Below are 18,152 nucleotides of genomic sequence, written 5' to 3' on the forward strand. Positions count from 1 at the left end.
AACGGGCTATGGGAGTAAATAGAGGGCTGCGAATAGCAGCGCCCTAAAGTATATACAGGATGCTACTGATCGGGGGGGATATTTTTTTCCTCTGACGTAATCAGGCGGAATTTATTCTTCGACGTAATCAGGCGGTAGCTCAAGGACGTGGGACTTTCGACTGGATCATTGGATTTTCTAGCATTCCGACCATGACTTCTTCAATCCATATCTTTATGGTTCTCATTCCCATGGCTGGCTAAACCCCTTGTCCAGGGGGAAGATGAAACTTCGTGCCAAGTAACCTCTTTTATGCATAAGTTTTGGTTTGTTTTTCGGATCGATTGTAAAACTCAGAATTCTTTTCGTTTCAATTGAATGAATTGATTTTAATTCTTTCTATCGATTGAGTATTTGTATTCTAGATTTCAAATACCTAGTTTTGCAATGGTTTTCACTTATTGTGGTTGGAGTTCTGAGATAGATTATGCTCGTAAGACGGATCGTGCCGTTAGGTGGCCAGATCGTGCTATTGAGAGACGGTCTGTGCTATGGGATAGTCTATGCCTTTTAACAACCTGATTATTTTCTTGATGATTATCGTTAGGATTTGCAAGCCCTAGCGATAATTTCTTTTGATTCGAATAAATAAACCTAGCCTATGCATATTGTTGTTACGCGGTCGGGGTGGATTCGAAACCCTAGATATTTTCCTCCATCGTTTCTAAATCTTTTAATTCAATTGTTCTTTAGTTTAATTAGCTCTTCAAAACAAATCAACCAATCAATCTTTACTTTTTCGAATTAATCTAAAAATCAATCGAATTTGTCGTAACTTAGCCATTCAGTTCCCGTTGGAACGATACTCGGTCTTAACCACTATTCTACGGAGTAGTAGTTAATTCTTGATTTTTATAAATTTATTTTTGACACGAAACGACGCGGTCAGTTACCTTTGGAGCAATATAAAATGTTTCGTTTGCTGAGCCAAAAAAAAAAGATCTGCCCATCAGAGACAATACTACACCAAAAGTCATAGTACTTATCCAGTGACATGGGCAGAATTCATTGATTTTAGGCATGCATAGGTAACACAATTGTACCTTCCCTTGAATGAACCATGTGTATAATTTGTAGGACCTAAATATTGGAGCAACATACCAAACCACTTTCGCAGAAAATATATCATCGTGTTTCAGATACTTTCCGCTGTTTAAACTAGGAAACACTTTGCCACGGAGCTAGACACAGAGTTTCTAATAATATGCAAACAAACAACATTTATGCGACTCAGCAAAAAAAATCTACGAGAATATCTTTTTTCCAGTTATTTCAGTACGAAAGAAAGTTGTGTTCATAAATATATATCCAACTCCTACGAGTCCCGTGCAGTTTATTTTGGTTCAAAAGCTAAGATAATAAGCATAGATTACATTATGTCACCAGGTAAAGCAACTCGATCTTCTCCAATATATCTGCCCTCTATCTAAATGAATTAGCATCACCACCGGAATGCCTTCAGATCCGTGTGTTTTGAAAATTTCCTAGATATAATAGAATAGTCAATTTAATGCATCGGGGCAAAAAGAGAAACATATTTGGTGACAGAGGACCCTAGCTTGCAATTAAGGTCCAAAAACGGGAGGTACATGCCCCTCAACGGGAGGGGAACTCGACCCCTGGATGGGATGGGTTATTGGCCCTGGAACAGGATTGGGTCTTCGTCTTCGACGGCGAGGAGGGCGGCGGCGATTATCGACAAATCTGCGATAGACACCAATAGCGCATAGAAGGACTACAGGACCAAGAGTGCAGCGTTCGAAGATGCAATTTACCCGCAAGATCCCTGTAGATAAAGAAGGTAGATGAATAGAAAATAGTAAGAGCTAGCATCTTTAATTAGTGGCATGCCAAAGATGGTATCGTTGCTAGAAATTAAAGATCGATCAGAAGATATATAGGACCCGTACGTTTCGGCTCTGTTCTGATCATGGAAATGTCATATATATAGGATTTGGTATGAGATCGATACTCTTAATAATTTAAATAAGTAACTTAAACATTTCGATCACTTCTTCGTTAATTATATACTGTAATTTCTTCCTTGGGCTTATATATACACGTACGTTTGTTATGATTATACCATAACATGCATACACATGTTGAAACAAAATACCTCCATGAATGAAGTCCAAATCCCAGGAGACATAAATTTCTGTCATAACCAACTGGAAGAAGAAAAACAAGCAAAATTCACCTCATCAATAAATTACTTCATGAATAGGAGAAATTAATACAGTAGTTTTAGAAATTAACTCAATCTACACATACATACAAGTGCTAGGTAGCTAGCTTGGTTGCATATGCATGCAAGTGCTATATATGTATCTTGATGAATATTGGAGTAGCAAAAAACGTACACTTGCTTGTTCAGATGCATAATTAATATATGTTAATTCCTAATAGGAGGAGGGAATTAAAGGGTAGGATTTCCGTAAAATCTGTCTCTCCAACCCGGCCACTTGAAAAATCCCCCTAATTAAGGTGTACGTTCTAATTATTCGTTTAATAGTAATATGCAATTAATCCTGAAACTTAATGCCGTACTTAACCATATAATTTACCATTCATTTCGCCTGAATATATCTACTAGCCATTATTCATCCAAAGAACATTTATGCTATGGGATAAATATTGGAGTACAAGAGGAAGATCGAAAGAATATACTATACTTTATACTTTACTATCTGTTTCTCATCCCTTAATGAATTACGTACTATTTCACTACTTTATTATCATGACATCACAATCTTTGAGAAATCATAAAATCAAAATTGAAAGGAAATAGCGATGTCAAAGTGAAAGCGGTGCATGAGTACTGCTACGTACGCATGTGCTAGCTAGTTTGTCATTTGATGTGGTAAAAAATTTCAACCCAACGTGGTATAGCCAAAATACTACATATATACAACTACTTGCAATTACAAAATAGCATTCGTAAACAAAGTGTTTGTGCAGTTGGCATGCATGTCTTTATATTTCGCCCTTTCTCTCAGCTAGTTTCATCTTCGTCAACTTTTTAAGCTTATCATCAAGATTTTAAAAATTATCAACTTGTCTCAATGGGGCCGGGGATCGACCGACAAAGTAAGTTGAAAAAAGAATTCAGAAAGGACAAAAAAGATTGAAATTGGTGATTGTCCTTTCATTGCTCCTTTTTCTTCACATTTGGTTCATGTTTTCTAGTTTTCCTACTCCTCTTGTTACAAAACAAAAAAGAAAAAACTTTTGTTCCAAACTTTAGACAAAATCTAATGGAGACAAAAAATAACCAAAAAATTAGAGGAACTTTTGGAAGAACCAAAAAATTGACATGATTAAGAGTAATATAAAGAAGATTAGATATGGTGAAATGCAATGCTAAATTACTGTAGAGTGAACTTACCGCTATGGTCCTTGCAATGGTATAGTTGAATATAAGCTTATCAGGATCGTACAATCCTATATAAAACATCTTCCACAACCACAATATGCGATGATAGATCAACTTAGAAAGCTGAATAGCATCCATAGGTGGGTTGTTATGCAAAAGGGCATTCGTTTCAGCCCAAATGACTCGCAAGTAAAACAGCAGTTGATGTAGAAACTGTATGTTGAAAAAGAAAAATAGTTAGCTCATACGGGAGCAAATTAAACAACAAATAAAAAAAGAATGAAATTTAACTAGTAATATATTTATATTTTTGGGTAATTAAAATTATCTGACCAATCCCAATTGTGTTAAGTCGCGTGGCGACATTGTAGAGCGGAGCCTAGCTCCTTCGATCCACATGCACCCAGTTTGCACAAGTTTTTGCAAGCGGCCGGGGAAGATATGACCCAAGTTAAAGTAGTATTTTACTTGTACGAGTCGGATTAGCTATACGGTCTTGGGCTTGTCACGCAATTTAATTACCTCGATCTGCCCCCTTTCCACTTAATTAAGGTAACCCTTTCGATAAAGTTTTAGTTATTTGGTTCCATGCAATTAGTACTAGAAAGAAGAAACTGCTGCAATCCTTTCTTACTCTCAAGAAAGTAATTAAACTAGCTCATTCAATGCCAAATAATTGGTACACAGCCCTACGTACGCTAGGGAAAAACTACTGGGAGTTTGCAAAAGTATACAAGCATATATACTCTTTTCTAGCTAGCTCTTAATGCTTTTTGCTTTTTTATTGCTCTTGATTTACGTTTTACATCTTTTAATAATTAAATTTTCTCTTTCTCTTTCCCAACAACTTACTCTAAGGAAGTTCCTTTACTTGGAATGTATGAAATACTGCTATATATTGGTAAGCAAATAAAATTTTCTTGGACTCAAATTACATGGTTCTAATTTTCAATCCGTTACTGCAAATTTTACATGCTAGCTAGGTCAACTACATACAAGACCATAAGTCTCTCGTCTTAATTTTCCTTATTCTACTTCATGCTCTCAATTTTTATTTTCCATCATTTCTGTTAATGTTATTGGCGATTTCCGGATGCGACAAACCGTTGGAGTCTGTATTTATTCTTTTTCCATTTGGGTTGGGAGGTGATTTTATTTTGTCTAGATTAGATACTCCGCCCGTTGGTTCAAGAGTTGATCACGAAGGCCATGCCGTGCATTTTGCTTGGAAACGTATATGCATCTCATGTGCATTTAGCTTAATATTTTTCCATGCATCATTAAAGCTATTCGGTGTCTTAATCTTTTATGAAATATCATTTATGCACTAACCTTATATTATTGGCCTTGTTTTATTTGAAGGAAAATTTTGTCTAAGGCCTTTTTAAGTGCTTGCGCTTTAGTAGCGCCTTACCAGACTAAGGCCCTTGCACGCGTGTTAAGAGAGCCTTAGTAGTGCCTTAGCCGTGTAAGGCCCTTGTACGCATGCTAAGAGCGCCTTTAGAGGGCTCTCCAGAATTTTTCTTGCTTGGCCATATATAAGCTTGTTTTTCATTTTTCTAGGGCAACAAGAGATACAAGAGCCCACTTTAGAGAGAGAAAGCATTGTCTTCTTCACTCTTGTGCCTTCATTTGCTTTTGGATGATTTGAATCTAGCATTCAATCATCTTTGTTCAATCTAGAGAAATACTTTCTTGATCCATGTATTTTATCTAGGTTGATTCTTTTGCATAAAAATCTTCACTTTACAAAATCCATACTTTCATGCCTATGAATCTACATGGCCGGATGATACCGGAGCCTTTTTAGAGCGGAGATCGAGATGGTGTTGCTCGAGGAGTCCATGGAATCAAGAAGGGGCACGGGGTGCTAGGCAAGAAGCGGAGTTAGGTGTAACTTGGGGTAAAAGTTGGTAATTCCTAACTTGTTGTATTTTGCCTAACCTTTTGATTTATGGAAATTTGAGTAGATTAGGCCGTGGTTTTATGCTTAGAGTGTTTTTGACCCTAAGTAGTTTCCACGTATATCTCGGTGTTTGTGTTCTTTAGTTTTATTGCTCTTTACTTATATTGTTGAATTGAATTGCATGGCATGGGGATTGGATAGTTGTTTAAGTTGGTGGCTGAATTAATTTTAAATCAGTCGTCCCATTCAACCCCCCCTCTGGGACTTTGTAGTGCATTAGATAATTTCAATTTCCTCCTTCGTAACCACACAAGAAGTTAACAAGCGATAATTCCCTTAGCTTACATTATTGCGAGAGCTTATGCTAGCTAGAGATCAAGGGAAGAATGAAGGGTGGCTACCGGTGGTCAACGAACATTGATGGTCAATCCCACATCAATAGGAGGTCGTTACAAATGTGTTTGTGCATTGTCTTCCGGAAGATGTAGGAGTCATCTGGTTTTTAATTTTTTTTTTTTTCCATATATAGACAAGTTGGATATGTTTTAATCTCTAGCGAAAGAAGCAAAAAGACTGCATGCATGTTCAAATTTGTGAGATATGAGAGTAGGGAGGCAGCCAATATGGCCACTGGAAAGACAAATGAACCGTGGATTGAAGGTTAACTTCGCAAGTCATGAAAAGACCCATACTCAGCAGGAGGGACATCAACAGAAGAGTACTTACAAAGAAGGAGTTTCCTATATATCTGGATTTGAGGCAGTTTCATGAGGCTATATGCTGGTGCTTGAATTGTGAGGTCATGCAAGGTCTAGTTCTGGAAGTGTTGGGGTTTTATAGTTTTTTTTTGGTTGGATTGCCCACTCCCTCTTTCGTTCCAGTCCAGCATATGATTGTCCAAGCGTAAGATGCCAAACTCGTTGAGATTATTTTTTTATTGTGACGCCATTTTTTCATGTTCTTTCTAATCTTTGTATGTTAACTCATTCATTGACTAATAAAGTCTTTTTTTGCCGAGATATGAAAAATCTAAACACTAAAGTCATTTGTTGAGGAGAATTAAGATAGAAACAAGATCCTTGGAAAATTTGAGCAATTGTAGGAAGTAATAAGGATGTGGATTGTAGAGTGACAATCAAAGTTCGACCTTGGGGGATCACCTGGCTTACTAGGAGTGCCATTGTAAAGCTACACGACATGGCCACTACAAGATTGGTAATGGAAGCTCTGAGAAATGACGTGAGGGAAGATTTTAGTGTTAAATACATGGGTGTCTAGACATGAAGTACCTTTCAAAATAAGGAGATCAGGAATGCTATGGTGATAAAGTTTAGGGGGAAAAATAGGTTCTCTCTAATTGAAACCTTGGAACAGATAAGCGAAAAGTTTATCAAGATTAGTGTGGATCCAATGTAGAGGAAATGCCTCTCAATGTATGAGTGATGAACACTTTTAGAATGAAGGGGAAGAATGGGGAACTGTGTGTTCCTAATCCGCTATTTGATTCTGGTTTGGAGCTAAGAAAAAAAAAAGAGATGGTTTGAGTTATGTTTCCTATAATGGTGAGGATGTTTCTTATTTGCATGTGATGATGCCCAGTAGTGGGTATGTAATTGTTGCTGCTGTTTTCGGATTTGTATTATTTAAGATGCAGTTTATGCAAGTGAAGATGCTATTGTAGCTGCTTGGAGTTGTTTCTTATGGCAACAATGAGGCAGCTAAGGGGATGATAATGCACGATGGTGATTTTGGCCAGCTCTCTTTTTGGCTATGTTTTCAGACAACACTGAGGCAACTGAGAGGTAAAACAACAGATGGCTAGATGAGTTATACTACATTTTGGATGACTTTGAAATTTGCAGCAGCAGAATCTAGGAGGGGGGTTGGATGCAGAAATGCATGAGTCAGGGGAATAGTCTGTAAAGTGCCGGGATGCTTAAGGGCCTCATTAGTTTGGATTAGGCCAACTTTGTTGCCATTCTCGTTAAGCGTGTGATGTCATCGTGCCTCTTGATCTAATTTAATCTTCATAACTATCAAAGATCCATATTTTTCTTTAGTTGAGCAAAAAAAAGAAAAGAAATATATTAATCTTATGGACGAAGTCTTTATAATGATTAAAGGAAACATGGACACAACGACATCAAAATGAAGGACAAACATTCACACAAGGTTAATTGGCAACTAAGCATCAAACAGGATTGGCAAGGAGCCAACATTGACGAAGAAAAAATTACAGCAAAGTAGATGAAAAGGAGAGATTAGCATGAAACATTTGTAAATAGAACAAAGAGATTAGCCAAATACTAGAAAAACAAATATTGAGGGGAAAAAAATACATCTTGCCTAGTTTTTTTTTTTTTTGTGATCACTGAATAAATGTCTAGCCTACTCTTAAGGTTAAGGGTATGAAAGAGGAGCACTGCTAGGTGGTAAATGGATGGGGCAAGCTAAAAGACATTAACCACCACACCAAGCACTCGTACTTATGGCAAAAATTGAACCATCACCTTTCATGCAAAAGAGGTGAGGAAGTGCGCTTATTAGCCCGTTGGCTGCCTATTGGTTGCCTAGGTTATGCCTGTGTTATTTCTACGGGTAGCACTAGCATGTTAGATTACTAGGAAGATTGTCAATAAAATAATGCTATGTCTACTTGACCCCGAAACTTCTCTAATATCTCTATTGGATTCGAAAGACTACTGGAAATGCCATTGGCTGGATATTTAAAAATCAAAATTCTGTTATACAAATGTGTAAAATACATACTTACCAAAATGAAGCAACGAACACCGCCTTCAAAATGACGATTGTACCCCTGAACTTTCTCCAAGGCCTCAACAACTTCATCATCTAAACTAAGGGTCAGAGATGCCTCGGGAGTCAAATTGCTGATGCTTTGAGAGCAAATGGGGCACTTGCAACGCAGAAGTTTGCTACCATGGGACCAAAACGTGATAACACAATTCGCTGTGCCAAATAAATAAATAAACTTACTTTTAAATTAACTACATGCCCAAACACAAAATTTAATAAGTTTCTGAAATTTTCGGGAGAGGTACTCTGAATTTTAACAAATGATTGAGAAACTATGAAAAATGCCTGAAGATAAGTACTACACACGGTAATCTATCTATCTATACTTCTATACTATATACTGTAGAAATGTAGTTACCTAAAATAAAAAAAAAACTCTCTCCTTAATTCTCTCTCTTATATGGATTTTTCTAATTTTTTTCATCGTTTTATTCATTATTCTATACTTTTTGCAAAACATAAAATCTATACTTTAATTTCGGTTGAAAAGGAAACTAAGTTCAATCAACAACATAACAAATGCTACTTTATTTTGCTTAAAACCTATCACACACACACACACACACACGCACACATGGGAAGTGCTACAATACACACCCCTTATTTGGGTGTGTATCATATGCACCCTCATTGAAATACACTAAAATGTTATGATTTCCAAAATGTTATGAATGTATTAATCAAAAGTTACGAATCATATGATGAAAAGTTATGAATTTTTAGTATAAAAGTTACGATACGAAATAAAATGTTATGAATGATTGGTCTTCCAAGTAATTTTTTTATGAGGTGGCACAATATGAGTCATACAATAGGTGCATATGGTACACACCTTAAAAGGGTGTGTATTGAAGACTTTCCCCACACACATATATATATGTATGTATATAAAATATCAAGAAAACTAATTCTTTCAAGAATGGGAGGGGAGTAAATATAAGAGGGAGTAAATTCCAATTAAGAGTCATACATGCTGACCCACTTATGCATATAAAGCAATAGGGGAAAAATTCACACTAATACTTTTTTTTGGCCCTGTGTATCGAATGGGCATAGTACTAGTTAGATTAGATACAAATGAAAACAACTGGGGTTAAATCAATCAGCCACCCATGTACATTTCCATAGGAAAGGATAGTGATCAATCCTTGCCAAAGCAAGATTGATAATTTCTTCTCCTAAATTGGGGTTCATTTTTCAGCTATTTGTAAATATGGGGTAGTCTGGCTTTGTATGATTGTGGTTGTGCCCCGTTTCATGTAATTTATATATTTGTGTTCTTCTACTGCTTGAATAAATAAACAAAAATTAATAAAAAAATAGTGGGAAATTTTAAGACTAATATCTTCGCTTTTCACTTCAACCCGGGTATTGAAGATCTCAAATAAAAATATGGAGTATACGAAGATTCTTAACATTTTGCATAAAAAATAGGGGAAATGACGGCCAATGACGTGTTTGATAATTAATACCCACCAATGACGTTTTCATTATTAACAAATGTTTTCAGCATGTCCTTGACGGGTATTAATTATCAAAACAAGTCATGGGCGGTCATTTTCCCTAAAAAATATGTAGTAATATTTTGCATAAAAATTTAAAACATTCACATTGATTTCATAACTTTTGGACACCAATTAAAAACCTTTGGAGATCAATTCTCATAGCATTTGGGTTTTTTATCGGCAAACAAAATTTCATTAATCATTGAAATAAGTTACAACGATTAAAAGAATCTAAAGAATAATGGCATCACAACGAGGTAAAACTGACATTCCAACAAAGTTGATACCTTAGCTCTCAACAATTATATGCCTCAAGGACCCGAGACAAGGCAAGAAACTAGCAAAATAAAACAAAGCTAACTAAACAGGGTAGAAATAATAAAGCAAGCAGTCAGTGCATCATCCATCTAGAAAATCCAGTTGATCCAATTCCCAATCCTCCATCCCATTATAATCGCAGTCCTCATAGCATTTGGTATAAGTTTTTTCTCCTTCATGTTTCTTTACTTAATTTTTGAATTATCACAATAAACATCTTTGCAAATTAAATACAAAAACTTGATTCAACATGTTTCAAAAAATGTTTCTGTTCGCATCTTAGATTTTAAAAAATATCCAAAATAATGTTTCCAGCATTTTCCAACAATATTTAATTTTCTCATAAAAATGATATCGATATAAGACAACGAGTATTTTCGAATTTCAACGTACTTGTCTTTTTTTAAAAATAAGGATAAGACAATACCAGTCAAATAATTTAGAATCTTGATTTAACGAACCATTTTCTTCTTGTTTTCCACATTTTCTCATCAGCCAATTAGAGGAGGGTTAGCCTTTGAGAATGTATGTTGCATACACAAATTAAAAAAAAAATTAAAAATAACAAAATCAAAATCAAAATAAAAAAGTAATACTAATTTGCACAAATTAAAATACAAACCGCAAAACCAGTGTCCACAATTTGTCTGGCATGGAATTTTGAAGTCTTCAAAACAGATAGGGCAGATATCATCATCAGGAGGTTTATCTTTCCCCCTCTTATCATTGGGAGAGATTTCCTTTTCTCTCTCATTCGAATCGATTTCTTTATCTCTCTCAACATCGGGAGGAGTTTCTTTGGCTCTTACACCACAAGGGATTTCTTTCTCTCTCTCAGAATCAGAAAGGGTTTCTTTCTGATATTCTCTATCATTAAAAGAGATTTCTTTCTCTTTCTCAAAAGAATTTTCCTTCTCGTCCTTTTGCTTCCTCTGTCGAAGCTCATTGATAGCAGGGGCCTCCATCTTTTTACCCTCCATTAAAATAAATGGGCACCTAGCCTATTCTCTCATTCCTTCATCTAAATAGACATGGAAAATGCTAGGATACACCCACTATTTGGGTTTCTATGACACGCACTTTTTAAAATCTCCCGAATTCATAATTTTTGTATAATAAAACATACTGTATTATTTTCACAAAAACTCATAACATGCATTTACTTAAATTTTCATATCGCTCGTAAACTTTGATAACTTTGGCTTATTTTTTCAAAATATCATGAAAACTCATAGTACAAATTCAAAAAGTTGAATTCAAAGTTGATATTTTGGATTTATGCTCAACTGTTATTAAACCATAATTCCTCATAGGTAAGGACGGATTTAGGTGGGGGCATATGTGGGACACGTGCCCCTACTTGAGACTAAAATAATTGTTATATTTTTGTATATATTAGCATAATTATGAAAAAGTGCTTATATATAAACATCTCGAAAATACACATATAGAATTAGTTTTATGCTTAAATTTTATCGTATGGTGCATTTATACGTGTTGTTATACGAGCTAGATATTTGTCTAGTTAGAGCTATTCTGTCTTGATTTTTTTTTTTTAACCGTCTGGGGAGAAATATCTTAAAATAAAGTCATTGACAGAACTAGCTTGATCATTCAAAAATTTGTCGATGTTCATTTAAAACTAACTTAAAAATTTTTGTTTGAGATTTTGTACTTATTTTTACCTTATTTAACTGAAAGTACGCGTTATAAACTTTTGTAATTAGTAATGCATGCCTTAAAAACTTTTGTAGTTAGTAATACATACCTTAATTTTGTACGAATCTTATACAATGGTTGACTAAGAAATAAACTTTCATCATTTTATAATTAACAAGATGCCCCCAATCCTCTCTCTGTCTAGGATCCACAATTTTCTCATCTTCGTTTTTCTCTATCACAACTTAACTTCCAGATGTTGAGAAGGTCTACATAACTCAAAACCACCGTCATTATCCTATATATATATATATATATATATAGACACACACACACACACACATAATGGTTTTCCCCTAAGGACCCCCGCAACTTAAGGTAAAATGCGAACTTAGTTGTTGGCCGTTGCATCGTATTTTGAATGATCTCGATTCGCAGATGGTTAATGACCAGTCACAATTAAAGAGGTGTTCCGGTTTCTTGGAAAAAGAACTTTTAGAAAAAGCATGGTAATTTCAAACTCAAAAATTATATGTTTACGCAAATAATTTTTCTACTAATATGGATTTTGTTTGATAGATCTCATTAAGATCTTTCAGAAAAAGTTTAATTAAAATCCGAACCATTCAAAACATGATCCAACGACAGCTGAGTGGTCCGCATTTTAGGCTAAAATGCAAGTGTCCTTACCTAAAACGCATTGTGTGTATACTATATATATATATACACACACACACACACACATACACAGTCTGATCAAGTCCACACCCCTTCTCGTCTGCACCTCCACTTATCTGATCGAATTTCGATGATCCGAACCGCTCAATGTGATCAGAACATTATTTTAAGAGTACCAGCGTGAAATCGGAAAAAAAAAATGATCGGAAAATGCTTCATCTGAACAATTTTTGTTTGTATTTTATTGAACGGTTCAATAAAAAGCTGCTCAAATCAAGTCCTTCCTGGTGTTTTTTTTTTTTTTGCCGATTTCTTGCGAGTACCCTTAAAATCACGTTCTGAACACATTGAGTGGTTCAGATCATCGAAAATCGATAGGGAAAGGGGAGGACGGACGGGTGCGGACCGGAAGAGGTGTGGATAGGAACCGAACTGATATATATATATATATATAAGCTTACCCGCTCCTCGACTAATGTTGTTATCTTAAATGTACCTAGATTTAATGATAAGTACCAAAATATATAAATTGTGTTTTTATATTTCATTCTAGATGGTGCTAGAAGATTCCTTGTTTATGATAAATATTCTCTATGCAGTGAAAAGGACTTCATATTATAAGTATATCATTACTGGCCCAGAAAATCTTATTTGCGGACTATTCAATAAAGGAGGTTTTATGGAGGTTAATTTGCGCACGTTCAAAGTATTTTTGGATGATCCGGATTGAAAATCAATTGTGACCGATAATAATTTATTGTGATCTGTCAAAATTGACAACGAATCTCAGCCATTAATTACGCGAATAGACGACTGAGATTGCCTGTAAAGACCCGATTTTAACTATTATTATTCTAATTGGTTGTCAATTGACACGTGTGCATGTGTCGGAGTGACGTGGGACCGAGGTGTGTATCCTAAGACCTTTTTTTTTTTGGTATAATTAGATGTATGTTTGAGGCAAAATTTGAGTTTTGGGGATCGAACCATTAATTCACGAACCTAGGAGATTAATTAGAGTAGCTATGTAACTAGAAGGACCTATAGTGTAATTTTTTTAAAAAAAATGAGATACTTTACCTGGAGATATCGGCACCCAGATTTCCCAACTTTGGGTTTTCTTTTTTTGTCATCTCCTTCTTCTATCTCTTGATCCCTTCACTCTCCCTCATTCTATACACAATCAAACTCATAAATCAAGTAGATTTTGGAGGATCTAAATTGGGGAAAGCCTAATTTCTTACGTAGAAATCAAGAGTTTTGGAGCTAGGAGTGGGTTTGTTGGAGATTGAAAGCTAGGGCTTGGTATTTGCATTATTGAGGTAGGATACATGACTAATCTTCTTAATATGTTCATTTTTAGTGTAAATATTGTGGATTGTTTGTAGAGCATGAGTAATTTTTTTAGATTATGTGAAATTTGTGTTAGGGTTTTAATGTCTCAAATGGAGAATATGAGTTTTTGTTGATCTTTGTTAAATTCTTGAGATTTATGTGTTATTGAGGTGTAAAGATGCTAAATGTGTAGGAGTTGCATGTAATATTGAAGTGGGTCATGTGTGTTTGAAGTCTAGTGAATACTTGGGGATAGGATGCTTGATGGGAATTATGCGAATGAGATTTGTGTATGAATTATCTCGTTCGATGAGAAAGGTTGAAATGATTGTGCTCGGATTATGTTAGTTTAGACATAGGTGGTGCACTTAAGAAAAATAAGCTAGGCTTGGCGAGCTCCTCGGTGAAAGACCGAAAATTGATGGGGTGGTACATCGTACCCAATTACCCCGGTGCAAGGGTGGTGCTTGTACCCGATTACCCCGGCTCATGGGCTGGTACTTGTACCCGACTACCCTTGGTTTTGTGAAGGTGGTACTTGTACCTGATTACCCCGGTTCAAGGGGTGGTGCTTGTACCCGGTTACCCTCGGTTAGATTTTAGAGCTAGCGCTTGGTTATGGTTTTGGGCAAGAGTGATCGGATGGAGAAACCATACGAAGTCATTATTAAGTGATACTTATTGACGCATGATAATTATATGTGGACTTTTAACTTGTATGTGTTTTACGGCATTTACGTTAAATTTGAACACATTATTTGGTATTGTCTTGTTTCCTACGGGTTTCGGCTCATGTTGTTCAACCATTTCAGGTGACAATGAGGTACCGCGGACTAAGTGAAATGTAGCAACATAGAGTCTCTTTTGTACTATTGTTTGTTCAGCTTATGGAATAGAACATGTACGGCCATAAGGCCAGATTTGCTATAACGTCTTTTGTAGCACGATCATGGAACCAAAAAAAAAAACTTATGTTATTATTTTGGGACTGTAAAACTAGAGGTTATGTAATTATTTTTTGGGAAGCCCATGATATAGTTTGTGGAACTTAATTTGGCACTATGGAATATGTTCTTGTGACTTATAAGAATGAAGCTATATGGTTTAATAATATGGAGTTATGATCGATGAAATATCTTTACGACATAAGCAACTTTTTATTTTATTTTATTTTATTTGGTCAACTCTTTCAATGTTTGACGAGAACTTGACTTTTCAATGCGATATTTGTGCATTGGTGATACGTGTTAGGATTAAACCTTGGGGCGTTACAGAATGGTATCAAAGCTCTAGGTTCGAACACCTAGTGACTGTGGGACATGGTTTTGCCTTCGTTATTGGATGCGATAAGTAGCTGATGTAGTTTGATAGCAACATGTCTATATCTCATATATTTGTATGATTTTACATGATGTGCAAAGTGTGCTATCGTAAATTGTGTTGCGGGATAATATCCAACTTTTGGACACCGAGTGAGTACCTTTGAGATCCAATTCAAAGAACGCCTGATCAACGTTTCTTTTTATTGGAATTCTTTGGTAACTTTTGAATTGTTCGCTTGCCAGTGTTTGTTAATCCCATATGTGAAAATTTTCTTGTGTGAGGTGCTGTAATGGTTATGTATAATATATACTTTGTGTGCTAGATATTTTTGCTGCTAAGAGAGTTTTGGTTATTGTAAATTAGTTAATTTTATTGTTAATTGCTCATCGTTATTCGTTTATATAGATTGATGGCTCGAAGGCGTAGGGGCCAAGGCCGAGGCCGAGGCCGAGGTCGGGGTCAAGACCAAGGCAGGGGCCGTGGTCGAGGTCGAGTTACCGGTAGGGGGGGCCGATGTTGAGTCCCAAAATGAGGTTGGAAATAATTCATTGGGAGTCCAAGCGGAAGCGGAGGGTGAAGACCAAGAGGTAAATGGACGGGCTGCTAATGCATCCCAAGTGGGAGTTGCTAATGCGCATCCCAAGATTGTACTTGGACCCGACTTCATGAAAGAGATGTTAAGTGCGATGCAAAGGATAGCTCAAAACCAAGTGTCGGCGGAGGATACTAAGGCTTCAATAGCAATGAGGGAGTTTCAACGGCTTGGCCCACCAACTTATAGTGGTGAACCAGATCCGATTGCTGCAAACGAATGGTTAGAGCAAGTTACTCGATTCCTTGATACTCTTCATGTCAAGGATGATGACTTGAGGGTAGACCTTGCAACTTTTCAACTTCGAGAAAACGCTCACCAGTGGTGGAAGTATGCGAAGGCTACGGTTGAGGAAAAATGGGATGACTTCAAGAAAGCGTTTTTAGCAAAATATATTCCAGAGACGGCAAATGATGCTTTGAGGAGGGAGTTTCAAAACTTAATTCAGGGCAATATGTCAGTATCACAATACGAGGCTAGGTTCACAACTTTATCCGGCTATGCACCAGAGTTAGTGAGCACCGAGGAACTTAAGGCCAAAAGGTTTGAGAATGGGCTTCGATTAGGCATTAAAGAAAGGGTTGTGGGAATGAGACTACAACAGTATTCAACATTGGTAGAGGCAGCCATGGCAATTGAGGATACGTTGTTAGAGTCAAAGAGGATTAGGGAATCTCGGTCTCAACATGGTGGTTCAAGCACTCAGTTTGAAGGGCATCAAGCAAAGAAACATAAAATATCTGGTGGTAGTTCTTCTTTTCAAGGACCACCTCAGCAGTCTCGCTCAGTTCCAGCACAGTTTATGGTTACTTCAAATCGGTCTTCTGGAGGAGGCATTATATGTTATCAGTGTGGACAACGTAGGCATCGCAAGTCAGAGTGTCCTCAAAAAGGGAGGTTTCAAGGACAATTACAGACTCAAGAGTCACGCCATGTTCAAGATAGAAGCATGATCATTTGCCATCAATGTGGGGAGGCCGGACACATCCAACGATTTTGCCTTTGGAGGGGTAGTGGTCAAAGTGGAGTGAGGTCACAACAAACTCAGTCAGTTCAGGCAGCTCCAGGACAGCTACCATATAGGCCACCTCAGTAGACCCAATCAGCGCAGGCTTCTAGGACCGAGCAAGGGGCTATGTCTTCTCAATCAGTGAGGCAACAGGGAGTTCAAAGAGGGGGCTATCAGGGTCAGACTTCTCAGGGTCATGCCTATGCAGTTGTGACTTCGGGTACTTCTAATGCATTAGCAGACTATCTTACACCTCCTGATACGTCTGTTGTGAGAGGTACTTTCTTGGTGTTTAATTCTTGGGCTAGTGTTCTTATTGATACTGGTGCATCACATTCATTTATCTCATTTTCATTCGCATCTATGTTGGGCCTAAACATAGATGTATTAGATACACCATTGCTTATAGAAACTCCAGTAGGGGATAGAACCGTCTTGAGGAGGGTTTGTAAACTTGTGAGATAGAGATTGCTGATCGTTGTTTGGTGTTTGATTTTATTATTTTGGACATGACTGGATTTGATGTCATCCTTGGAATGGATTGGTTAACTACTTACCGAGCCAATATTGATTGTCATAAACGAAGGGTAACAGTGTGCATGTCTGAAGGTGATTGTTTTTACTTTCTGGGCGATAAGGGTGATTACCTCATACCACCCTTGTATGACTTGCAAACAAACGGAGGATTGAGCCATCTCTTTGCAATCACTCTAGCAGATGAAGGTAGAGTGGTTCACGGGGAATTGCCACCGGTAGTTTGTGAATTTCCAGATGTGTTTCCAGAAGACTTGTTTAAGTTGCCACCACGTCGTGAAATTGACTTCTCCATTGATCTCATACCGGGAACATCACCAATCTCTATGACACCATACCGATTCGCACCTGGTGAGTTGCAAGAATTGAAAGTACAACTTCAAGAATTGCTTGACAAGGGGTTTATACGTCCTAGTACGTCACCATGGGGTGCACCAGCATTATTTGCTAAAAAGAAAGACGGTTCCTTGCGTTTATGTATAGACTATCGAAAACTGAATCGAGTGACTGTGAAGAATAAGTACCCTTTGCCAAGGATAGATGACTTATTTGATCAGCTTAAGGGTTCGACTTGCTTTTCCAAGATAGATCTTAGATTTGGCTACCATCAATTAAGGATCAAAGAGGAGGATATAGCAAAAAAAGCTTTTCGAACACGTTATGGACATTATGAGTTTCTAGTAATGCCATTTGGCTTGACAAATGCACCTGCGGCTTTTATGGATTTAATGAATCAAATTTTTCATCGATACTTGGATCAATTTGTAGTGGTGTTTGTGGATGACATTCTTATTTATTCTCCATCAGAGGAAGTGCATGGAGAACACTTAAGGATAGTATTGCAGCTCTTAAGGGAGCACAAATTGTATGCTAAGTATGAGAAGTGTGAATTTTGGCTATCGGAGGTAAAGTTTCTCGGACATGTTGTCTCTAGGGATGGGGTGTCGGTTGACCCGGGAAAGGTTGAAGCCGTTATGGATTGGATGCGACCGAAGAATGTGTTTGAGATTCGAAGTTTTTTGGGCCTAGCGGGTTATTACCGTAGATTTGTAAAGGATTTCTCA

The 18,152-nt window shown here is 36.9% G+C and overlaps 2 protein-coding genes across 3 annotated transcripts; one reads left to right on the forward strand and one right to left on the reverse strand.

Moving 5' to 3' along the window:
• Window positions 1–1,307: 1,307 nt before the first annotated feature.
• Window positions 1,308–11,852, reverse strand: LOC131332196 (uncharacterized). Of its 2 annotated transcripts, none has more exons than XM_058366275.1 (5): window positions 10,581–11,852; window positions 8,092–8,288; window positions 3,425–3,535; window positions 2,156–2,207; window positions 1,308–1,825 (listed from the first exon to the last, which is right to left on the reverse strand). In XM_058366275.1, the coding sequence occupies exons 1-5, from the start codon at window positions 10,936–10,938 to the stop codon at window positions 1,605–1,607; spliced, it is 939 nt and encodes a 312-aa protein (XP_058222258.1). In that variant the 5' UTR covers window positions 10,939–11,852; the 3' UTR covers window positions 1,308–1,604. The 2 variants fall into 2 exon arrangements, with proteins under 2 accessions (XP_058222258.1, XP_058222257.1); XM_058366274.1 differs by having other exon boundaries at window positions 1,311–1,825; window positions 3,425–3,625; window positions 10,581–11,847.
• Window positions 11,853–14,119: 2,267 nt separating this feature from the next.
• Window positions 14,120–16,641, forward strand: LOC131332874 (uncharacterized). The gene is made up of 2 exons (XM_058367184.1): window positions 14,120–14,204; window positions 15,374–16,641. Exons 1-2 carry the CDS (start codon window positions 14,120–14,122, stop codon window positions 16,639–16,641), a joined length of 1,353 nt encoding a protein of 450 aa, XP_058223167.1.
• The last annotated feature ends 1,511 nt before the right edge of the window (window positions 16,642–18,152 follow it).

This window comes from Rhododendron vialii, chromosome 7a (assembly GCF_030253575.1).
Source record: "Rhododendron vialii isolate Sample 1 chromosome 7a, ASM3025357v1".
Lineage (NCBI taxonomy): Eukaryota > Viridiplantae > Streptophyta > Magnoliopsida > Ericales > Ericaceae > Rhododendron > Rhododendron vialii.